The sequence below is a fragment of the Mauremys reevesii genome, linkage group 6 (assembly GCF_016161935.1).
Source record: "Mauremys reevesii isolate NIE-2019 linkage group 6, ASM1616193v1, whole genome shotgun sequence".
Lineage (NCBI taxonomy): Eukaryota > Metazoa > Chordata > Testudines > Geoemydidae > Mauremys > Mauremys reevesii.
In genome coordinates, this window is record NC_052628.1 from 48,321,853 (window position 1) to 48,347,969 (window position 26,117).

The window sequence follows — 26,117 nt, forward strand, 5'->3', positions numbered from 1 at the left end:
TATCCAACCTAGACCTCCCCCACTGCAACTTGAGACCATTGCTCCTTGTTCTGTCATCTGCCACCATTGAGAACAGTCTAGCTCCATCCTCTTTGGAAATCCCACTTCAGGTAGTTGAAGGCTGCTATTAAATCCCTTCTCACTCTTCTCTTCCGCAGACTAAATAAGCCCAGTTCCCTTAGCCTCTCCTCATAAGTCATGTGCCCCAGCCCCCAAATCATTTTTGTTGCCTTCCGCTGGACTCTCTCCAATTTCTCCACATCCTTTCTGTATTGGGGAACCCAAAACTGGACACAGTAGTCCAGATGTGGCCTCACCAGTGCTGAATAGAGGGGAATAATCACTTCCTTCAATCTGCTGGCAACATTCCTACTAATGCAGCCCAATATGCCGCTAGCTGTCTTGGCAACAAGGGCACACTGTTGACTCATATCCAGCTTCTCATCCACTGTAATCCCCAGGTCCTTTTCTGCAGAACTACCGCTTAGCCAGTCGGTCCCCAGCCTGCGGCAGTGCATGGGATTCTTCCGTCCTAAGTGCAGGACTCTGGACTTGTCCTTGTTGAACCTCATCGATTTCTTTTGGCCCAATCCTCCAATTTGTCTAGGTCACTCTGGACCTTATCTCTACCCTCCAGCATAGCTATATCTCCCCCCAGCTTAGTGTGATCTGCAAACTTGCTGAAGGTGCAATCCATCCCATCATCTAGATCATTAATGAAGATGTTGAACAAACCTGGCCCCAGGACCGACCCCTGGGGCACTCCGCTTGATATCGGCTGCCAACTAAACATCGAGCCATTCATCACTACCCATTGAGCCTGAAGATCTAGCCAGCTTTCTATCTACCTTATAGTCCATTCATCCAATCCATACTTCTTTAACTTGCTGGCAAGAATACTGTGGGAGACCATATCAAAAGCTTTGCTAAAGTCAAGGTATATCATGTCCACCACTTTCCCCATATCCACAGAGCCAGTTATCTCATCATAGAAGGCAATCAGGTTGGTCAGGCATGACTTGCCCTTGGTGAATGCATGTTGACTGTTCCTGATCACCTTCCTCTCCTCAAAGTGCTTCAAAATGGATTCCTTGAGGACGTGCTCCATGATTTTTCCAGGGACTGTAGTTTCCCGGATTCTCCTTCTTCCCTTTTATAAAGATGAGCACTATATTTGTCTTTTTCCAATCGTCCGGGATCTCCCCCGATCCCCACGAGTTTTCAAAGATAATGGCCAATGGCTCTGCAATCACATCAGCTAACTGCCTCAGTACACTTGGATGCATTGCCTACAGCCCCATCGACTTGTGTATGTCCAGCTTTTCTAAATAGTCCTTAACCTATTCTTTCACCACTAAGGGTTGCTCACCTCCTCCCCACACTGTGCTGCCCACTGCAGCAGTCTGGGAGCTGACCTTGTCTGTGAAGACCAAGGCAAAAAAAAAAAAGCATTGAGTCCTTCAGCTTTTTCCACATCATCTGTCACTAGGTTGCCTCCCTCATTCAGTAAGGGTCCCACACTTTCCCTGACTTTCCTCTTGTTGCTAACATACCTGCAGAAACCCTTCTTGTTACTCTTCACATCCCTTGCTAGCTGCAACTCCAATTGTGCTTTGGTTTTCCTGATTACACCTCTGCATGCTTAAGCAATATTTTTATACTCCTCTCTAGTCATCTGTCCAAGTTTTCACTTTTTGTAAGCTTCCTTTTTGTGTTTAAGCTCACCGAAGATTTCTCTGTTAAGCCAAGCTGGTCACCTGCCATATTTGCTATTCTTTCTGCACATTGGCATGGTTTGTTCCTGTGCCCTCAATAAGGCTTCTTTAAAATACAGCCAGCTCTCCTGGACTCTTTTCTCCCTCATATTAGACTCCCAGGGGATCCTGCCCATTAGTTCCTGAGGGAGTCAATGTCTGCTTTTCTGAAGTCCAGGGTCCGTGTTCTGCCGCTCTCCTTTCTTCTTTTGTCAGGATCCTGAACTTGACCATCTCTGGGTCACTGCTGCTCAGGTTGCCACCCACTTCTACTTCTACAAAAGGATACAGATCCTCAGTACCCTCTCCATTAGCCACTAGCTCCCTATGCTTTCTACACCTTTGACTGTCTTGGCCTCTAGGGGGCATTCCTTATGCTCAGAACTACTTCAGTATTGCACTTTAGTCCCAAATCACTCACCTCAAAGCAACCTCAAGTTCATTAGTGATATTGGATGAACTGGGGAGAGGAACTAGCACACACGAAGGAATCGCTGTTGCTTATGCTATACTTGAACATTTTATTAGAGATGTAAGTGTTTAATCTGTCATACACTTTTAAATGTATTTGTTTCTGTATTAAAGGGGAACTCTGAATGCTACGCTAAGCACATCTGCAAGGATTTTTTTTTCCTTTATGGAGCGGGGTGTGTGTGGCGGGGTGTGTGTGTGTGTTGAGGTGTGTGTGCAGCCAGATATCACCAACACATGATCAGATGAGGGATTGCAAGCAGGACTGTAAAGCATTTCAAGACATTAAGAGTCATCTCTACCCTAAAGATTCCTGTCAGTATAGTCCAAGACAAACCTGAAAAGCTCCTTGATATTCTCCATACCTCTATATCAGGTCATTATATCTCCCAATACATGAAGATCTATTAGACCCTCCCAACTACTGTGGCAATCCCCTGCCTCATTGGCTCCAACATCTTAGAGAGAAGACTGCTGCTATGAAGTCCTCTGTCAAGGTTTTGAACAATTTTTCACTGATATCACACCAGGCTCACTGATGGTGGCAACAGCCAATGAGAAGACTCACTGGGGTAAGAAAGGTCAACACCTAAAGACAGAGACCAAGAAGCTGGACTTGTTTCATAGGAAAAGCCATTCCAACTGTAGTTTACATATGTATTGCCTCTTTTCATACCTCAGTCCACCCAGCCCACAGAAGGTGTCTATGCTTCCTAGTGGGAGGCTGCCATTACCACTATAGAGTACTGCCATTTGGCCTGTCCACAGCTGTGATCACAAAGTGCCATGCAGTAGTGGCAGCTAACCTCAGGAAACTGGGAATCCAGGTGTTCCCAGTCTGACATGACTATCTGCTTCATGGGAAGTCTTGTCAATATGTAGCAGACTTCATCCAGCAGATTCTGCTTCTGTTCATCCAATTAATTGTGAAAATAAACAAAGACAAGTCAATACTGACCCTGACACAAAAATGAGTTCATTGGGGCCATTCTGGTATGTTTGGTTACAAGTGAGCAGTTCTGAAACAATTGTGTTAGATAATGGGAGACTGCTCTTCAGTCCGATACAATGTTTGCTAAATCTTTTTCTCCTAATGATTTTAAAGGATGTCAGCAAGATTGCTTCTTTAATTGAGACAAACTACTACATTAATTCCCGTTCACCAAATATTACTGTTTGCAAGACCAAACTATGATAATTGTCCAGAGGTCTCTTCAGAGTGAAACACCGCTTGAGTGCACAAATTCCAGAGGCCATGAGTTGATTCTGCACCTACATTTGGGAATGTCAATACCTGCTACTGTCGGCTATGCTTTGATTCCTCTTCTATTCTGAATATTAAGTTCTGTAACAAAGCCTAGATTTCCCCACTATAAATGAGGCACCCAGACACTTTGTTTAATGAAGTCTTCCCCCTTGCCTGGAATGTGACATTTATTTGATTCATTTAGCAGAACAAACAAACAAACAAACAAACAATAAATAAATAAATAAATAAAAGCACCCCCAGGATCTCTTCACTGCAGGTCCTAGCTCTGCTGCCTCTGTTTGACATTAATAAAAGTGCTTACAAGAAAGAGAAACAAACTGTCCAAAGCATAGAAGAATTATTCTTCATTACAGTCTATCTTCACTAGAGTCCCTACTGTGGGCTAGCAGGTCTCTTGAGTTCCCGGGCCTTTTCAAGAGATATTAAGCAGGTTATGCTCTTCCAGCAGGGTTTGTTGTCAAAATAACAAGGACCGCATGCCAAGTAAACTCACTTGTTTAAACCTCTGCTGGTTTTATAGCACTCCTGAAGCAGATACAGGTATAATGAGTTTACTTGCCTTTGAGCAAGCCAGATTACTGGTGACCTGGAAAGGTTCTTCCCTAGAATCCTTCAAGGTCAGTACATCCCATCACTTTAGGGCACATTTGTTACTTACATATCATTATACTACAGGATATTTCTTTTGTTTAGAATGTCTTTGCTTTTGCATCTGTGTATTATTGTAACTTTTGAAAAAGAGGTTTAGAATTGTATGAGATGGACTTTGTTGTTTCTTTTACAGATATTGCATAATAATTCAAGCCATATGTCTAAGTCCTTGGAACAAGAAGAAAAGTTTTATAGGAAGCTGATTTGATTTTCAAAAGTATTGAATTTTTTATGCTTGTTTTCCAAAACACAGGGTCTTTTGATTTGAATTTATTAAATTAAACAAACTGCCTTGTTTTCGGTTGCAGAATGGGTGCTGCAGACAACATATACAAGGGTCGGAGTACTTTCATGGAGGAACTAACAGATACAGCAGAGATAATAAGAAAAGCAACCTCAAGTTCACTAGTAATATTGGATGAACTGGGGAGAGGAACTAGCACACATGATGGAATTGCTATTGCCTATGCTACACTTGAACATTTTATCAGAGATGTAAGTGTTTAAAATGTATTTGTATCTGTATTACAGGGGAACTCTGAATGCTATGCTAAGAAGGTCTGCAAGATGATATTTTCCTTTGTGGAGCAATGTGCATGTGTTCAGCTTCACAGAGTGAAGAACTATGGAAGAGAGGACACCAGTACTAAACGTCTGTTTAAAAAAATATTCATACATGTGTATCTTTTGTTGTAGGTGGAATCATTGACACTGTTTGTCACTCACTACCCCTCGGTATGTGATCTAGAAAAGATCTACCCAGAGTCAGTTGGGAACTACCACATGGCCTTCCTGGTGAATGAAGAGGAAAGTGAACAACAAAAAGGTACAGTATGAAATTGTCTGAGATTACTAGTGTTACGAATATAAAGATATAGGTTGAGATTTGGGTATTTAAACACGAATATGATGAAGATGTATGTCTGAATCCACTAGAATGCTTTAAGAATCTCAGTTTATATCTTAAATCTCTTGTTTGCTTGAAAACTGAAAAATGTTTATTTCTTTGTTTCATGATTAATTAGCTTTAGGATATATTGTTTATTTAAACTGTAAATACATCAGAACTAGGAACCTTTTGTCTCCTTATTTGTATGCATAGCACCTAGTACACTTTGAACACCAGATTTTAAAATATTATATGTTGTTATTGTTTACATGATATTCTCAACCTAACTGGTTTAAAAAGTGTGCTCAAATAATTGTATCTACACCTCTACCTTGATATAACGCTGTCCTTGGGAGCCAAAAAATCTTACCGCGTTATAGGTGAAACCGTGTTATATTGAACTTGCTTTGATCCACCAGAGTGCGCAGTCCCGCGGCCCCCCCTCCCCTCCGGAGCACTGCTTTACCGCGTTATATCCAAATTCGTGTTATATCGGGTGGCGTTGTACACTGTTACCTCGACGTTTCAAAAACTCGCATTGGCATATATGCACATAACTCTCATTTCTTTCAGTGTGAGCCATCAACCAACATATAATAGGTAGAATTTGACCTCAGTGTTATGTTTTATTTAAATGACAAGAAATGAGGATATATGCATTTTGAGCACTGATTGTCTAAAGTCATGCTCTAATTGGCTGATGTTTTTTATGATGTCATACCTACGGTGGCATTCCTAATGAAGGAAATCACCTGCCTGATCATCAAACTATCTCATTCACAAAAAAAATCCAATATTTAAATGTTATGGTCTGGTTATCAGGCTGATTTGATATTCTCATTATGTTAATGAGATTAGAAGGAAATGAATATTAAATTTTTCCTCTTCTTTGAACATGGACCCCATTCTTCATATTATGCATGCTGTATTAACTTTCTAGATAGCAGTGTGAGTTGGTCTGAGCATGCACCCTGCCTGTATTTTCATGTTTCCTCTCCTGAGAACATATAAGAGGTGCAGTCCTATCTCTCTCCCACCTCCACCCCATCATAGGCTGTGAGCAGGAGCTCAGCGGTGTCTATTACTACCCTTATCTCTTTCTTTTGTTTGTTATCTTCAGGTTTGAATAACTTCAGCAGAGTTAGACTTTTTGGTATATTTTGCAAAGTTTTTGCTTGGCTCAGCCTCTATTTTATGCTCTGTCAAACCTCTCCTGCTTTGTTGCCGGCTCCCCTTCTTTGTCATGTTTTGGAATGGCAGAGGCCAACTCCACTGGCTTGAAGCCATGGCATTGAGTTCAAAACAGCACTCAAAGGCTGAGTCAACCTGAACTTCACCACTGAGAGCTCCTCATCATTTTCCAAAGAAAAGAGGAACGATTGAATGGCAGTGATTGGGGGTCAATTTCTCTTCTCTGTTCTCAACACAAAGCCTGAATAAGTGTGTTATGCACTGGGGATCTCCACAGGGACAGAGGAAAGGAATCATCATGGTTGCAATAACTGTGATGACTTTTGTGCTCCCACCTGAACCTCTGGAAGACAACCCTTATCTATAACTTCCAACTGTAACTGCAGCTCCACCATCCCCACCCTCTACTCTTCCTCAAATCAAGACCAGGCACCTAACTCACTGTTGACCAGAGAGCCTTTTGGTGTGCTGGGTGTGCAGAGCCCCTGCATGCACGGATCCTGGCACTTTCTACACTCCTCCATGTCTGTTCAGGAATATTGGAGAGACATGATATTATGTTCTGGAGAACCTAGTTAGTTTTATGTATTTAAACTGTACACTAAGGGTATGTCTACCCTGCTCTCTACTTACGGCAGCATGTAGAGTACATTCACTGCACACCCCACTAACATGGGTATATAGAACAGTGTAGCCAGTAAGGCGCTGTTTAGATGAGTAAAGATGCTTATGAACCTTTAGGGTACATATTGTACACCACTCTCTACAGTCCCGAGCATTGCCTCCCCTGTCTACACTGCTACTTTTAGCAGTGTAGAGTCCCACTGCCTCACCACTGCTGGCACTTTTCCCTGCCACAGGAGCTGCTAGAGCCTTTTTCAGGGCTTGTCTATGCTTACCAGAGGATCGACGCTGCCGCAATCGATGCATCGGCGGTCGATAGTGGCTCCCATCGACATCACCCCACGTTAAGTAGATCTAAGCTACGTCGATTTGAGTTATGCTATTCACATAACTCAAATTGCGTAGCTTAGATCGACTTTTCTCTTTAGTGTAGACAAGGCCTCAGCCACAGAAAAGGGACTCTGGCAGTGAGGGGAGGCTCTGGCGGGATGGAGGCAGCAGAGAAAGACTCTGGCAGCTCCCTGCCGCCTGAGCCTTTTCCAAATGCATTCTGCCACCACAGCCTTTCACTGATATGTGTAGAGACATACCACAGTGAGATGAAGCCACTTTTCATTGTGATGCATACCTACACATATCCTACATGTCGCCATCAGTGGTGTCCAGTGTAAACGTAGCCTAAATTAGTGTCAGTAACCTTGCCAGCCTTACAAAGAGATAGGGCCCGATTCTGTAGCTTCTCCACACACACAACTTCTCAATCAGGCCCCAAATGAGAGTAAAGCTATTGGAAAGGGGCTATGCAAAGTATACTAGTAGCTAGGAGATATTTTGGCACTTGAGATAATCTGTCTCTCTCTCTTTTTTTTTTTTTTTTGCTTAATGTTCCTTGTAGGGTATGGTTATTAAGGAAGATACATGACCTCCTGAGGTCCCTTCTAACCCTGATATTCTATGAATTGTGTGGATAATATGTTGTTGTTCTGTCAACTTAATCTTCAGGACTTTGAGTTTTATTGATACAATTGTGATTTTTCTTTTACTTATTCTCTAGGATCTGAAGATGAAGAGAATCCTGAATTTATCACTTTTCTTTATCAAACAACTAGAGGAGTTGCTGCAAGGAGTTATGGACTAAATGTTGCTAAACTAGCAGATGTTCCTGAAGAAATCTTAAAGAAGGCAGCTCACAAATCAAAAGAGCTTGAGGGATTAGTGAATATGAAAAGGTCAGAATAATTGTGATGAATTCTTCTGTTTGTAATGAAACCTTCAGATGTGAGTAGGGGAGCTTTTCCCAGTAAATGGGGTATCAGAAAGAGCATTAAGAGTTATACCAGAAACACTTAAATACTTAATTAAGATAAAATGAAAACAGCTCTTGAAATCATGTGTGTGAAAGTGTATGAAATCATGCTATCCTTTTTAATCAAAGCTTTATAAATTAAATAATTGAAATTAGTTGTATATTCAGTCACCCTATCAAAGGTTTAAACTACCTAAAATATGCAGTATATCTGTTTTTTTAAAATATGAACTAGTGTACGCAGAAACAATTTTGAATCTTTTACAGCAACTTTTAGTAAGCTAATTTGTTCATCTGAAACAGTGGTTCTTAACCCGAGGTGAATGCACCCTCTGGGGGTGTGAGATGCCCTTTCTGGGGGTGCGAGACATGCCAGATTTTTTTAGAAGGTAAAACATAGAAAACACAAATTAAGTACAGGCACGTAAGTACAAATACTTTGTTTCATCAAACCTATGTATTTATTAACGTTATAAATTTTGTAACAATTACTGTAATATACAAACAAAAAATATAGGTTTTAAGAACTGACCTACTTCAACGATTCTTGATAAGGGGTGCAAGAACATATTTTGAGAACCAAAGGGGTACAGGCTGCAGTAAAGATTAAGAACCACTGGTCTAAAACATATTTTTACTTTTTCTTCAGGAAGAAAATAAATGTAAATGTGATGTCTATTTACATAACTTCTTATTTATTAATAGGTATTAAAAAGATTAGTTGATGTCTTAAAATGCTTAGCCCAGATATTTTTAAATTAAAAATAATTTCAGTTTATTTACTTAAGAATTTAGAGTTTGCTAGCTATTTATAAAAATAGAGAAGGATCTGGAGAGCTTTGTTTCTGATTTAATTAAGAGTATATCTTTGTATTAGCTTTGATAAACCTCAAAACTTTACATTTTCCAGAAATTTAGGGATTTTAATGTTTTTACTGATATTAAACTTCAGATATGTGCTTATACATATACTGTACATTACGTAGGTGTCACAGGGTGACACTGACCCTTTAAGAAGGAAGAAGCCAATGTACCTGTGATTAATCATCTGCTTCCCAGTTAGGCTTAAGAGAAGGCACCTGGGCCATATAAATGGGAAGAGACCGAGACAGTGGAGGAGTTGAGCAGGTGAGAACTGCCTGGGAGTGAGATACTGGCAGCTCAGAGCTGCCAGCGCCCAGGAGACTAGGGGCTTGGCTACACTTGAGAGTTACAGCGCTGCTGGTGGCTTTACAGCGCTGTAACTTGTCCACACTGGCAAGGCACATACAGCGCTGTATCTCCCTGGCTACAGCGCTGCTTGTACTCCACCTCCACGAGAGGAATAGAGAGAACAGCGCTGGTGCTGCAGCGCTGGAGTGCCAGTGTAAACAGTGATTAATCTTACTACGCTGTAACTGACCTCCAGAACCTTCCCATAATGCTTTTTAAGTAAAGATAACACTCTTTGTTTTGTTGTGATGCTTCTCTTTGTTCTGTTGTGAACTTGGGGCTCCCGGAGCTGCTTATCTAAAAAACAAACACAGCTACTGTTTGCTCGAGCAGAGGCAGGCAGAGGGATCCCTTTGGAATGTTTGCTTGAGGAGAGAAGCAGCGCGGCGGGCGGGGGCGGAGGGTCAGTTTCAGAGCAGCTGCTTATCTGGTCTGTGAGGAAAAAACCAAAGAGAGCTATTTGCATTTAGTGAACGAGAGAGGGGTGGGGGAAGGGGTTGGAGCTTGCAAGGCAGGGAGCTGACACAGTGTCAGCTCCAAAAATCCACTCTCTCTGTCTCCTCCACACTCCCTGTCACACTCCAACCCACCCCCCTCTTTTGAAAAGCATGTTGCAGCCACTTGAACGCTGGCATAGCTGCCCATAATGCACCACTCCCAACAGCGCTGCAAATGCTGCAAATGTGGCCACACTGCAGCGCTTTCCCTACACAGCTGTAAGAAGACAGCTTTAACTGCCAGCGCTGTAGAGCTGCAAGTGTAGCCAAACCCTAGGAGGTTCCTGGAGGAAGCTGTACATCAGTGATGCTCAGACTGAGGCTTGAGAGCCAAAGTGGCTCTTTAATGTGTCTCCTGTGGCTCTTTGATACATCTTAAATATAGATATTAAAACACTGTGTGATTTAATTATTAACCAACCAATTACTATGTTATTAACCAATTGTAGTTGATAAAATATAATACTTGGTCAGTCATTTTGCTGTGAGAATTTTATTGAGAGTAAATGTAACAGTGAATTCACACTACTGTGGCTCTTTTGGATAATGTTAATTGCTAATTTGGCTCCTGAACCACTGAGGCCTGAGTATTACTGCTGTACGTGGTTCCTGGGGGAAGGCTGAAGGCAGGAGAACAGCAAGAGAGGTTTGCTGGCTGACTTCCTCAAGCCCAAAGGGCCAGGGCTGGAGAGGGCTGAAGGCCACTGAGTAGCAGAGGAATTAGTCTGCTAACTGCTAAAATGAAGATCCAAAGCTGAGGTCTGGAGAGGGCTGAAAGCAGAGGAGCTGCAAAGGGTCTTATACATTGATGTCTTCATGCTGGAGAGGGGCCCTAGGGGAACAGTGAGGATGATCTCCCAGCAGAGGGTCTGTGGAGGTTCCCACTGGGAAAAGTGGGGTTATGCTCCAGTTGGAAGGGCTGGGGTGGCTATCCTGGGAGAGAGACAGAAAATGACTGATAAGGAGCCCAGGTGTGTTGGAAGATGCTAGAATTTGGTATGTGCTATGTTGATGGACAAGAGAATGTGTGATTTTTTTTTTTTAAGGACTCTCTGTAAGGGGGTGATAAATAGATTATGTTTGCGGTCTTTTGTTATCAACTGTTTTGCACTCTTTTGGTAATAAACTGCCCCCAAAGTAGGGTATGATTGAGGTAAGAAATCTGGCATGGACTTACTGTGGCCTCTCAAGGAGAGAAACTGAGGAAGGTATTCTGTTTCTTCCCTAGTCTGCCACTACAGGGTGCTCCAGTCAGGGCTGTCTTATAGAATAGGTGATGGATAATTCTCTAGTGTATTAACTGGCATAACTTTTTATAGACCTTATAACATTTTAACAACTGTATGTAAACAGGTTAGTCAGAAGTACAGATAGGTACTGTAAATAGTTATTTCTATGTCTGATTTAAAGACTCATAAAATGTTGAAGTCTGTAAGGATTCTTCTATTTATGTTGGTTTGTACATAATAGATCTGCACTGTAAGATGACTTGTACTAACTTTAATGATTTTTTGTGAGTCTCATCTGAAATGTCAAATCAAACCAGCTCTTCGCAATGTAATATAGATCAAGCTCTTTCTGATTATAATAAATAATATAGACAGAAGGATTTCCAGGGTAAATTTTTTAGGTCCTAATTATTTTGGGGTACAAACAATTCCTTTGAAGCTAAGCAGTCTACAGAGCTTAAAACCAATTCTTATCCTGTCATGTTCTAAGAACAGGACAATAAAACCTTAATATATACATAGAGGATATATAAAGGGTTGAAGAAAAATTATGCAGTAATTTACACTTGTCAGTATTATATGGCCCGTAATTCAAAAGTAAAACCTCAAGTTGCTCATAAATGTCTTAATTTTATCATCTGCTGTAGTGAGCTTCTAAAGTCATTAAAAACTGTTATGCAAAGAGAAAACAATTTAAACCAGCTAAGGCAGTGTTGTAACCTAACCTTAGTTGAGTAGGTAACATTAATTCTGGCTTGTCTTAATTTTCTAGTTCTTATAATTAAGCTTACATAGTTATTCTTTTAAGATAGCTTTTTATATGTAGTTTCTAAAAAAGAGAAAAAGCAAAAGAAAATTCATTTGTCGGCAACTGTAGTAAACCCCTCAGCAGGAATCATCACCAAGTTTTGAACTGTGTGCCTTCAGTACTCCAGCGCAGCACAGCATTCTGCCACCTGAACTACAGAACTAACTATGCTAGCTATCAGCAGGAGAAGGCTGTTATCTCATGTGGACCAGCCACTAGACAACAACAACAACACAAGAAACTGAAATATATGAGTGGCCTCTTTTACAGATAACCTAGACACAAAGAAAATCACGGTGGGTTCTTTCTGAGAGGCAATGTGGCTAAGTAGATAGGAGTTGAGTTTCCATATTAGAGATCAGGGTTCTGCTCCAAACTTGTGAATTATTTCAGTGCAGCATGATATTTTGCGGAATAAGAATTGTGAAGGGTACAGAATTAACAGCAGTAATCAGTAAAAGTGATTTTTGAACTCAGAGCCTCCTGCTTTCTGGTGCAATGCCCATCTCCCTAAGGCAAAACGTATTTAAATGAGCAGCAACATCCAGATAATCCATTTGCCTGTTTGGATTTTGTCCTAACTATAAATGTTGACGTGACACAATAGGGCACTGAGTGTACACTGCCATAGTGTTGTGAGATTTTGGTATGCTGCTAAAAACAAGCTCAACTGTGGGAAACACTGATAGAAAATAGTGATTTTCAAAAGTTTACAACTCTGCGTAATCTGTATGGAATTACATGGTGCCATGTAATTATGGGGAGGGATAGCTCAGTGGTTTGAACATTGGCTTGCTAAACCCAGGGTTGTGAGTTCAATCCTTGAAGGGGCCATTTAGGGAATTGGGGTAAAAAACTGTCTGGGGATGGGTCCTGCTTTGAGCAGGGGGTTGGACTAGATGACCTTCTGAGGTCCCTTCCAACCCTGCGATTCTATGACAGCAAAAGGCACTTCCTTGACTCAAAACTATTCCCCTGCTAAATGTAAAAAGTCCTGCTGCAAACCATAGGGACATCAGAGTTCTTCAGAAAATGTCCCAAGCATTGTTTGTTATGAAAAGTTTTAGGCCTTTCCTTCTGGAATGAAGTGTTAAAAAGTTGAGAGATCAAGTATTCACAAATCAGGAAATGTAGAGTTATGATTGATAGCTGACTCTTAACACTGCAGTGGTATGCATATACCTTAAAATATGTTTTCACTTGATATTGTATAGCATTGTATATTTGTCAAATAATAGAATAAATAATAATAGTATTAATAAACTTCAAAGTGGAAATTACTATTCAGTCTTGCATACAGTCCACATGCTGTACTGCTATGTAATTCAGACTCTTCATCTACTTGCATAATTTAGGAGCTGTACATAGTATTATAATTTTATAAAATTTTCAGTCTTTCTTTTGATGGTTTTGATGTTTCATCATCTTCACCTGTTTTTAAACAAGGAAGTACCTTATTGTGTAAACTCCAGTTTCAATATGTCTGGTGGTATTACTGGTCCAGGAAGTGCACATGCTACTGTAGACCTCGTGTATATACTTTGCAGATAACATCCTTATATTCATGATTCCTTCAAGAATCCAAAATTATCAAACATGTAATTCGATTGCATACCATAAGAAGTTTTCCATCTGTATAGTGCCTAATTCTTTGTTCCGGTTTGTACTTTTTGATAAAAACATTTTCTTCCAGATATATCTATACATGCCATTAATTTCAGTTTTGTAATCTTACTAATATCAGTGTTTTGCAGATGCTCTTACCCAAAGAATAGCAAAGAGTCCTGTGGCACCTTATAGACTAACAGAAGTTTTGAAGCATGAGCTTTCGTGGGTGAATACCTGCTTCGTCGGATGCATGAAAGCTCATGCTCCAAAACTTCTGTTAGTCTATAAGGTTCCACAGGACTCTTTGCTGCTTTTACAGATCTAGACTAACACGACTACCCCTCTGATACCCAAAAAATGTGACTTTAATCATTTTTAATAATAATTATTTTTGTTGCTTTATATTTCTGACCCTTAAAATTATAAGAAAAAAACACTGAATTGCTACAATATCCCCATTCCTTTAATCTGCAGCAATAATTTGTGATATGCTATTTGTCAGATACAAAATCTTTGTTGGACTGATACTAATTAGTACTGTATGGGAAATGGTTTTCCTATTCCATGAACATTTTTGAGATTTCCTGGGCAGGTGTCCTGACCCACCAGACTGCTGGCTATTCTAGAATGGGTGTATCTCAGTGTCTCCTGTTGGATCTGTTTCCCTTTGCATAATTAAATATTAATTGGGCCAGAAAAAGAAAGCAACTCACTCTATATCCTAATGGTTAGGACATACACCTGGGATGTGAGAGACGCAGGTTCCAATTATTGGTCTGAGTTGAGAAACCTTTTTGTTGAAATATCCCCATTTCTTTGATCTGCAGCATTACTTTGTGATATACTCTTTGTCAAAGACAAAAGCATTATTGGGCTGATAGTAATTAGGTCATAGGAAATGGTTTTCCTGTCCTATGTTAATTTTTGAGATTTCAAAATTTTTCCATTCTACATCAGAACAAAATTGACACCTTTTGACAAAAAATACCCAACAGGGTTCTAATAGTAATATTGAATATTTTGAATGTTTACATTTTAAAATGAAATTTTCAAAAAAAAGAAAAGCACTCATATTTTTGGGATAGAAAGATTTCTTAAAATTGTGCAGTATAGTCAGTTAGATAATATGCATCTATTATTTATTGGTAGATGAATCTTCTTCTGTTAACATGACTCTTGCCAGATAGGGTCATGGGCAGTTGAAAAGAAGTGATTTCTTCCCACTGGTATGCTCTCAGCTGCTTCCCATCTGGAAATGTGGACATGATCTTGAGGATCAAAATTGGATCCTTAGATAGCAATATATTGTGCTACCACTAGACCTACAAGGCCAGCTGACTCATCAATTTTTCTTTACCTCATTGCATGTTATATGGGAAAATTAATTGGATATATCTGAGGAATTCACTAGCTTTTCATATTCATGTGAAATATCAGAAATACATTCTCACTCATTTTAAATATCTTGCTTCTACTTAGTTTCTCTGACTCACTCTCTTTCTTGGGTCTCAAAAATTAAAAAAAGGAATTGGATGTGTGCATTTACTTACAAATTATGAGACTATATCTACATTTTTTTCTAGTTTCTTCCATTGCTGAAATATATACTTGTGGTACTGCTATTGAATGAATGTTGGCATTGTTTTTAACATTCTTATCTATGTAAATCATTTTCCTATTTCTCTTCATTGACTTATATTGTGCTCAGTCTTTTGTGCCATTTGCTTGTTGCTTTCTGTACCGTGGCAGCCTCATGAAGATAATTTGTTGCATTTCATGAGCCTATCATAGTGACCAAAAATATTAAATGTATATTGTAGAAAATTTTACCCACATATTTACAGTGGGCACTGTTAACATAGTGTTTTGACTTATTGGAAGATTTTACTTTGAGCTCATAAGTCTTGCTCCTTTTTTTACAGCATGCAAAATACTTTAAAACAATTTCAGTGTTTTCAGTGGCTAATTGATATATTTGTAAATTTAAATACATGTCCTTATTTTGATTTTTGTGGTTTTGTTTTTCAGAAACAGGCTGAAATCTTTTGCCAGAATATGGAATATAAATAATTCCCAGGAACTACAAGAATGGAGTAGTATGTGTGAAACTGGAGATGAATGGATAGACCATTTTTAATGCTTCAGTTCCTACCTATTTGAAGCCTGTAGTAATTAACAAAATATAAGCAATTCAAAATATACTACTGTACAGAGTAATGTATTTGAACAATGTGCAATTTCATATACGTAAGTGGACCGTATATCTATTGGGAGGTTAACTTTTGAAAATAAGGAACATTATAATATACTTCATATTTAATTTTTAAAAAGAGGCTCATTTTATTAAAAAAAAAAGTGCAAAGCAACTAGTTGCATTTGATAAAGTTTACAGTGTGATTAGAAAATATGAATAATTATGTTTGTAAATTGTTAGAAAATCATTGTATTAAAAATAAAATAATGGCTTTAAAGATTATTGTACTTTGATTTCTGAAGAAAATAATATTTCTGTGTGTGTGTTATACTGGAAAATTTTAATTCAGTTGGTCATTCACTGTATTTGATTTAGTGATATGCAGCTCTTCACATTCACACACTACATTGTTTCATATTTACCTTTGACTCAGTAATATAAAGGACATTGTCAACTTGATTATTTTTATATTCAAGATTCTGGTAAAGCAGCACCCTTTAAACAATGTTTAAAATGAAACATTAAAATTTTTAGCAAAACTATGCATTGGGTGTGGCGATAAGGGGATTTCTGTTCCACTGCTCATGCTTATAAAGGTGTTATCCGCAGGCTTGAAGAGCAACAGCACCAAATGTGCTCAAGCTCACTTTTCCTCTCCGTGCTCACAGTGGTCTGCTGCCTCTTCAGTTTCGACTTCGGCTTTACTGCTGCTATTGGCACTCCCTAGCAGAGTCTTCAAAAAGACTACATCTGAGTTTCTCCCAGGGCAATGTGTGTGAATGATATCAGCATGTTAATGCGTAAGACAGTGAGGGAGCAACCAAAACTGTGAAAGTAGCAATCCATAAAGTCCTGTTGACGGTAAGGTGTTTTTTTTGTTTTTTTTTTAGTTGAAGTGATGTTAGATGTTTCTAGTACAAGCATAAGTTTGCACATAGAAATGTGATTTAAGTTGGTGTCACTCTATTTTCATAGCAGCAATACTTTTTTTTTAGAGTGCATAATCCAGATAAAGTTTATACATTTAACATTTAGTAAAATATTAATGTTTATCATACATATAGAACTATTTTATTTCTATAAATCTCCACTCATTTTGTTAAACATCTTATTATTTTGGACATTTGCTATAGGGTAAAGGACAAAATGCATTTTGTCATTTTATTGGGGAAACCGCTGATGAGAGCCTGCCTGATTATATTCACAAAAATAAAAAATAATCCAGTTTTTTTTCTAAGTAATGCATTTTAAATGGATCTTAAAATGACTGAAATTGTATCATCATGTCAATGAACATTATGGCTTTTACAGTGTAAAGAACTAATATAATCCCAAGCTGCACAAATATTTTTTTACATTTTAAAGTAACTGTCAACCTTATTCGTGAAAGATCTTTTTCAGTGTGCAATCATTCAGCTTACAAAGCATCCTCCAAAGATATTATAGAAGCATTTGACTCTGGATACTCAAATAGCAGCAGTCAGCATAAGCTTCTCCCCTCATCTCTGGCTAACTGGGATATCCCATCCCTTCCTCACAAACACTTGCTACAATAGTTCATGCACTTATCACTTCCAGATTGGAATGTTTACCTAGGTCTGGATAAAGAAGTTCACAAGGAAGCTATATGTGTTGCATAACAGCATGGACAATAGCTCATCTTTGAAACAGGATCAGATGAAGAAAGTATCTTTGTGCCAGTGTTCCACAATCTGCACATGGTTCCCCTTTGGTTTCTTGATCCACTTCAGGGTTCTGGTCTTGATCTACAAAGCCCTTTATGGAGAGGCTCACACAATGTCAAAAATCATTTCTCCATCTAGGACCCATCATGACAGTTACAGTCATCTGGCACACACTGACTAATAGCATTGAGGTAAAAACTTCAGGGAGCCAGAAAAACAACCGTCTGAGTAGCAGGCCCAAGACTCTGGAATACCCTACCAACAGAGATGATTTGGGGGCATTAGTGAGCATTTTCTCTTTCCTCTCTCCTTTAGAAGACTGAAATTTCATTCCCCAAATAGCACCACCTGCTGGTGGTCTCTCCATTTGTCCCGCATTGTGGCAGAGAAAGCCAAATGGAACAGGAGAACTCAAAGCTGTGGTGCTCTCTGAGTAGACTAACTCAGGAACTGCAGAATGGAAGCTCTCCAGTGATTGCTACCAGTCCACATACTCTCTCTCTCTGCCAAAGGAACATGCTTTGGGTCAATAGCTTGTTCATAGAGTTTAGGGTCAGAAGGGAGCATTAGGTATCTAGTCTAACTTGGATGTCACAGGTCATTGAATTTTACCCAGTTACTCCCGTGTTGAGCCCACTAACTTGTATTTGGCTAAAGCATGTATTCCAGAAAGACATCAGGTCTTCTTAGAAGACATCAAGACAATAAGCCACCACTTCCCATGGTAGTTTTTTCTGGTGGTTATTCACCCTTTGTGTTAAATTTGTGCCTTAGTTCTAATTTGAATTTGCCTGTCTTCAGCTTCCAGCCATTGGTTCTTATGCCTTTCTCAACCAGATTAGAGTCTTTTAGTATCCACTATTTTCTCCTTATGAAGGTACTTGTACAATGTAATCAAGTCACCCCTCAATCTCCTTTTTGATAAGCTAAACAAATTGAACTTTAAAGTGTCCTTTCTCCAGCCCTCAAATCATTTTTGTGGCTCTCTTTTGCACCCTGACCAGTTTTTCAACATCCTTTAAAAAATGTGGATGCCAGAACTATACACAGGATTCCAGGTGTATAACTTTGCATTTGGCTGTATTAAAACATATTTTGTTTGAATGGACCCAGCTTCCAAGTGATTTAGATTACTCTGTATGACTGTCCTGTCCTCATCATTATTTACATCAGAGGTTGTCAAACTGTGAACAGTGGTCCGCGGATATTTCCCTCTAAGGTGCGCGCCTGGGCAGCAGCACACAAAAGAATTAAGGGCCACCCACCTAATTAGTGGAGCCGTGCAGGCATGGCTCCACTAATTAGATGTCTGAACCCTCGAGAAGACACACATGTAAGGTGAGGTGGTGACCTTGGGGGGAATAGGGGGAGGGGAAGGGGGCAGTGGGGTGAGAAGAGGGGCTAGGGGGAATTTGGGACATGCAGGGCTGCGGTGGCCAGAGAGGCAACTTTTCCCAGCTCCAGGCCTCTGGCTGCCGAGGAGAGACGGCCCTCCTTCACAGCCTCTGCTCTGTGGCTGCTGTGGTGGGGGAGAGAGGGAGAGGGCCCTCTCCTTCCCAGCCCCCGCTCGGGGGCTGCCGCAGTGGGCAGGAGAGGGCACATCTGTCACATTAGAAAGGTAAGACTACTGATATTAAAATATAAGTCATGGGCTTTTATTTGTAGGACAAAAAATCTTTTATTATTAAGGTGTTTTTATATAGCATTTTTATCCAAAGCGCTTTACAATAGTTAGCTAACGGTACAAACAACATTGGAAAGATCATTAAGTGGCCCTTACGATATAGATCACCCTCGGTAATAGATGCGGGAGGGAGTGCAAATCCGTAGGGTGGGGTTTGGTGGTTAAAAATCAGTAGCTCCCTGCGGAATACTCTTACCAGATTAACAAAAGGGAAGCATTAGCTGCAGTTAGCCTATCTTCCAAAGTGTTTAGGGACTCTGCTCTCTTCTAGGAGAGCTCCCATACTAAAAGCTTATTCCCCCATCTGGATCAAATTCAGTGTTTGGTGTCAAGAGCACAGAGTAAATCCAAGAGATCCTGGGAGTCCAGTTATTGTGGACTTCTTCCAAGAAGAAATGGATAAGGGACTTCAGCCAATCACCATAGCACTCCAGGTGCTCAGTAGCGCACTGATTGCAGGATCCTCAGGCTCTCTGGCTGAGAACCCTCAGTATCCAGGTTCTTCAGAGCAGTTAGACAGTCCAGACCAGCAGTCAAATGGTTCTTTCCTAAGTGAGACCTACCACGGTGTTGAAATCCCTAATCACCCATCCCTTCGAACCTCTGATATCTGTATCACCATTTTACCTTCTTTCTCAAAATCTGTTTTCTGGTTGCCATTAGGTCAGCCAGCCAAGTTTCAGAACTGGCAGCCTTATTTATGCAGGAATGTCACTGTGTGTTCAGTGATAACAAGGTGGTACTTAGAACTCCAGAAATGCTCTTGCCTAAAGTGAAATCTCCTTTCTGTGCCTAGCAGGAGATTGTTCTCCCTTCATTCTGTCCAAACCCACAGCAACTGACTGAGAGGCTATGGCAAACCTTGGATGTCAGAAGAGCACTGAAGACTCATATCAAGCATACAGAATCCACAAGGTGATTGGGCTCTCTGCTCATTTTCTTTCACCCAAGATATTAGGCCTTAGAGTATCCAAGCTAGTATCTCTGGCCAGATGGCTCAAAAGGCATTTGGAGTGCCTGTACCAGAAGGAATCAAGGCATATTCCACAAGATCCTTGGCAACCTCATGGTCCGGAAGAGCATGTGCTTCTGCTGCCAAGATTTTCAGAGAAGCAACATGGACATTGGCTAATACCTTTTATGAGACACCATTGAGTGGACTTTCTGACTTCCGCAGGGTGGTGCTTCAGTTGTTGGTGCAGTGGTTCCTTTTTCTTTCCATTGGTTCTCTTATCCCTCCCTACTCTTGTTCCCCTGCTCACTGCTTCCATACACAGCAGAATTGTGGGAGATGCTGGGCCGCAAAATAGAAAATTTCTTATCCAATAATTTTCTTTCTACCCAGCATGGACAGTTCTCCAGCCAAGGGTCAACATTTTTATTTGGATAGTTTAAAACAAGGGCTTACTGTATATGGCAGTATACTGATTGGCATTGGAATTGGTTGCTAATTATTTTTTTGCAAGTTTTTACACAGCTTTGGAATAAATCATCTGGCAGTGAGTGGGAGAAGAGGTGTGGGTAGCACAGCTGTGCTACTGCTTTGATATGCCTCCAGAAACTATAGGCAGTGGGGAATAGCCTATATGTAGCAGAAAGGTCGGAGACACTGCTAGCACACAGGCAATTATTGGGTAAGGAATTTTCCTGTCCCTGTCGTTTGAGAGCTTATGATCTAAAGGACAGACAAAGAAACCAGATACACTGGGAGACAAAGAGGAAGGTGTTAATTTAGTATGAATGAGTGTTTTTGCTTTACTTCGATAAAATGTTTGGGTGACATAGAAACTTGGCTGATGTGGTTATGACAGGAGCCTTTACAAGTGATTGAGTGAGGAGAGGCTGGGTAATCTTTAAGGATAAGCAAAGGACTTGCATTTTCAATTCATTGAGTCTCAGCACACTTCACCAATCTTAATTTTAAATACTAGTTAAAATACAATTTCAGTAAAAGACAGCATATTGATTTAAGTTGTACTCTGTTTTTTAAGTCAAAAAGGTGAAAAGCTGCCCTACCTCTTTCCCTGGGAGAGGAAGTTAAGTCCCAAAGATCTGTAAATTTGATCTGCAATTTGAGTTCTTGATTTGAGGATTAGCGGAGGGGAGGGTGAGTTGAATACCTAGTCTGTTTTAGGTTCTTATACTGTACTCATCCCCACAGCATCTGAATGCCTTCCAGTATTGCATTTAGCAACAAGACTAACATCTCTCACATGTTTGTTCTGTCATCCTCTCTCCAGGAAAAGTGTGTGAAGTGGAGTGTTTTGTTTTGGAAACGGGTGTGTGTACTGTTGTATTAATTCAGATAGAATAATTTGGCCAAAGGTGCTAACATTACCCAGTCACTGTCTGTCTATGATGCTGGCAGACCAGGTGCCAGCTCATGCCAAGGCCCCAGGCCTCACTGAACATTGACAAATGCATAGCTGGAAATCAGTCTGTCTTATCTGTGAGTTAGTACATTTAAAATAGATATTAGTGTTACAAGAATGTGTTTCGACTTTATGAAATGCTTGTAGGATGCTGCATGTATTAATCCCACTTATACAATTTATATCCCACGCTATAAGGTACTACTTAAGTGTTTGCTCTATAACTGTAAAATGTTTGTTCCGAAACTCTGTAACTCAACAAACAGGGCAAACAACTTCACCTAATGCAACATTCTGGATTCCTACAGAAGGTGTTATCTCCTGCCCACCAGGAATGTCTAGTGAATCCAAATGGGCCATTGTGGGTGATTGCTCCACCCACCCATGAAGAGGTTACGTGCAGAAGTGCTTATCCCATCTGCTTGGATTCTATGGAGGTGGTGATAAAAATCACTGACCAGAAGGAATTAGGGTATTTTTATACTGTTTGGACTTCAGAGGTACCTTAACATAAACAAACTTATGAGCAAGAGAGAGATAAGCTTCTTGGCTTGGGTTAGACCCAAAGGACATACAAGCTTGCTTAAGTTTTCATTACATTTTGAACTTAAGAATTGATGTCATTTGTGTGTGTGTATGCTTACCAGCTTTAACTTTGTAAATAACACAATTATTTGTCTAGTTAAGAAACCTTTAGTTAGTTTGTTACAGGACTGGTTGCTAATGTTGTCTTTGGTGTGAGATCTAAGGTGCAAATTGACCTGAGGTAAGTGACTGGTTCTTTGGGGCTGAGAGTAATCTGAATATTTTGTGATCTTTGGTGTAAAGTGACTATCTATCACAGAGTCAAGCTTGCCTCGGTGGCAAAACAGATTGGAATGTCTAAGGGGCCTGTCTGGAACTCCATGTTAAGGCTGTCCAGTGCCTGAGGTGTTTAGACTTGTTACTTGGTTGGTGAAATCTATTTACAGTAGAATCTCACAATTTTGAATACCTCGGGAATGATGTAACTCTGAACAAAACATTATTATTTCTTCATAAGTTTACCACTGACCACTGACTTAATACAGCTTTGAAACTTTACTATGCAGAAGAAAAATGCTGCTTTTAGCCATCTTAATTTAAATGAAACAAGCACAGAAACAGTTTCTTTAGTTTGTCAAATCCTTTTTTTAAACTTTCCCTTAATTTTTTTAGTGGTTTATGTTTAACACAGTACTGTACTGTATTTGCTTTTTTGGGGTCTCTGCTGCCGCCTGATTGCATACTTCTGGTTCCAAATGAGGTGTGTGGTTGATTGGTCAATTCGTAAACGCTGGTGTTTGTAACTCTGAGGTTCTATTGTATAGAACTCACAACCAGTTTGGGGTTTGTACCCTGCTTCTTAACAGTCTGCCCTGAGGTTGGTATTCTTGCTCATAAGACACTGTCCAACATTAAATGGTGTTAATGGAGTTTTGTATACAGAAACCTCAGCCTTCTAAGTACCATGGCAAACATATAATTACAAATCTTTTTAACCTTTTATTAAAGATAGAGAAAAGAAGTAAAAACAATTTGAAGTGTAAAGTATTAAGTAAGGCTTTTATCTTAACATTTCTTGTTTCCTTTCCCTTTAGCAGGAGAGAGTTTTAGAAGGAAAACCTCTTGTTTGACAGTCTCTTAGATGGTATCAAAGTTTGTAATTGTCCTTTTGAGGAAAGGAGAAAAAGTAAGTTGAGATGAGCTGGAGCTGCTGCTGTTGAAGTTTGATCCAGTTTCATCTCAGGGGGTGGTTGGGATTCAGCTGCAGCTGGTATGGGTGGCGATGTAACTTGACTTCATTTCCCAACCAGGCAAAAGTTATAGACCAATTGTCACAACAGTACACACCCACAAATGTTGCTGTTTGTTAGAGAAGGCAAGGTCAAAGAAATGCATCTTAAGCTTGGAGTGGAAGGTGGTGAGGTTTGTGATGGTCCTTAGTTCCTGTGGGAGTTCGAAAGCTCTGTCTGAATCTGTATTTTATCTTCCTTTTGAGAGTATCCACATTTTGCTATCCTCACGGTAGTCTTGGTCTAGGGAGGTGGCCTACCTGTGCCAAAAGTATTCTATTAAAGTTCATACAATGTGATATTTAGTTGTGAAACATTAGGAAAATACCCTTGTGCATATATTAAGGATACCATCTTCTTGAAAACCTGTACACTTTACAGCTTTTGTCTGTTCGTTAAATATTGTCATCCCCTTCATAAATGCTTTCTCTATGCCTTTCCTAAATCACACTTATTGATATTGTTGTCTACCACAAAGATGTTAATGCCTCAGTACTTGCTGTCTGCAACTTAGTGCATTAGAAATCCCAATGCTGAGGGTTAATAACAAAAACTGGTATAGCGTTGTCATGGAAAGTCAAAGAGAAAGCTATATACATTGTCTCTGCATTTTTCTGTTATATAAGAACATTATTATAGAATCTTCAATGTCAATCCTCAATTTTATCAGTACCAATTATCTTACTTATTGGCATATAACTTCTTTAGTTAGAAGAATAATTCTCAAGCTTTTTTATTGTGCAAAGGTGTCTAGAAGTATGTAAAGAAACAAGATGGTGAGAGGAGTATGAAAGTCTTTGTAGTTCTTTGAGTGCCTGCAGAGAATATAGTGTTGAAAAGTTAGCTACTGATGTAGGACCGTTCATTGTAATGGAGGTGACATTTATTTGCTGAAATTTACTGTAAGGTAACTTATCAAGTATTTTCAGTGTATGTACAATATAGTACGAAGGTTTATTATTTTTCTTAATTTCTACCTGGTAGAGCTCAGATATGAAAAGTGAGCACTTTAGGGGAAAGTATTGAATAGAATGCATCTTTTATGAAGACAAAATGCAGGATTTCAGAAAATTTTCATATATGGTTGTGTTTAGAGATCCAGTAATAGGTACTGTTGTCAGAGCTCTATGTTGTTGACTAATAAATGCTGGCTAGCATACATATTATGCTGATAATATTACCTGCAATATATATTCCAGGCATTTAAGTATGGATATTAAGCATTAATATAGCAGTTATATAGCCCAAATTGGCCTGTACCTTTATTATAATCCTGTTCACTTATGCTAAGTATCCCATAACACTTTGCATTAGCTGAGGTAAGCTTTGGATTAAATAAATAGGAAAACTGTCAGCCAAGCACAGATTCCTTGCTGGAAAAAAACAACAATGTGGATTTGACTGCTGAGTAGGGATCTGTGGTTGACAGTATGGATCCAGATCTAGAGCCAAAAACCAAATCTTCATCTGGATCTAGCAGTCAAACATGGATCCAGGACCAGAGCCTGGATCCAGATACAACAATCATACGTGAAGGACTGCCAAGCACCATTGCCAAGAAAGAATCTGGTTGCCTAGGATCCAGCCAGCATGAGTATCTGACACCTTTGTCTATTGAGAGTCATTTGTCTAGTGGTTCTGTATCACCAAGACCTCAGATCCTCCCAGGTCAGTGGAGTCTGGTACTGTAGTTACAACACCATTATCTTTGCTGAACTCCTTGTCTTACTGATTCTCTGACCATCATAGTGGTGTGAGCAAGCAGATCCAGTGTGAAATCCTCACAACAGAGGAAAGGGGAAATGCATTACAAGCTTTTGATCAGATCCATCATGATGGATCTCTCAATAACAGCACGGTATTTTCACATTGTGCTTCCTGTTTTGCCATTTTCAGACAGACATGCTCAGTACCTTGCTTGTCTGGGAGAGGGCCTTTCCCCTTCCACTGCTCCACTTATCAGACCCTCACCCTGTAGGCAAGAAGAGAAGGATGGATCCACTCTTAGATTCTCTTACTAGCAGAAGTCTTGGAAGCCAATTTACTTAATTCCAGAACTGTCAATTCCCTTGATTCTCGGTAGGAACTGTTGAGGTTCTCTTGGGCTAAGCTGTCTAGCAGAAATTCAGCTGCTCAGGACCAAATTTACAAGAACAGAGTTGCTGAAGATCTAACAGGCTAAGAACTGATTCCTGGATCAGAGGCTCCCTTGGGATGTGAAGCTTCAACTCTCACCTCAGCTCTGTTGATTCTGAGAAGGAAGGAACAGTCACACCTAAGGGTTGAGACATTGATCACCTTCACTTAACGCTGTATGAACTTTATTTTCTTGCCACAATGTGAATGAGGTTTGCCACCTGTCATACAGTGTGGACAACGGACTGCCAAATACTATCTGACTGTACTAACACCATGAGGTACATTGTACACACCTTTGGGTTCCAGAGACAGAGCTCTTTTAATCTCTAGAAGTTCTGGTGCTACTCCCCCTTCTGTGCCTTGGACACGTATCTATTTCTTTACATATATCTCTGTCAGGAAAACTTCCTGTTCTTAAAGGTTAGTAACCTGACTGCATGGATCCAATGTGTCAACTACTAGGGAAAGATGATATATTGACAGACTCTTTGAGAACAGTTCGCACTCAACAATACAAGTACCCTATCAAGTGCTCCTCTTGTGTGGCTCTACACGTGAGTTACAAGTGTGGCTCTACTGATTAAGTCCTTTCCCAATAGGGATAACATGCTTGTCTATGGTTGTGATCCAGGAACTTTTCTACATGTTGCTCCTGGTTCCATTGAATGAAGATGTATAAACAGGGCAATGGTGAGTAGGAGTAGAGAAGTTATATTACT

General features: G+C 39.9%; 1 protein-coding gene across 3 annotated transcripts in view; it reads left to right on the forward strand.

Annotated features, from left to right (window-relative positions):
• Positions 1-15,942, forward strand: part of MSH3 (mutS homolog 3) — a 171,690-nt gene extending 155,748 nt beyond the window's left edge. For 2 of the 3 annotated variants that reach the window (XM_039545117.1, XM_039545118.1), the window contains exons 21-24: positions 4,455-4,641; positions 4,843-4,972; positions 7,905-8,079; positions 15,539-15,942. In XM_039545117.1, coding sequence (XP_039401051.1) covers positions 4,455-4,641; positions 4,843-4,972; positions 7,905-8,079; positions 15,539-15,647 — 601 coding nt within the window. In that variant the 3' untranslated portion in view covers positions 15,648-15,942. Of the gene's footprint in view, positions 1-4,454; positions 4,642-4,842; positions 4,973-7,904; positions 8,080-9,215; positions 9,258-15,538 lie in introns of those variants that run through there. The other variant, XM_039545119.1, reaches the window with a different exon arrangement.
• Positions 15,943-26,117: the final 10,175 nt, after the last annotated feature.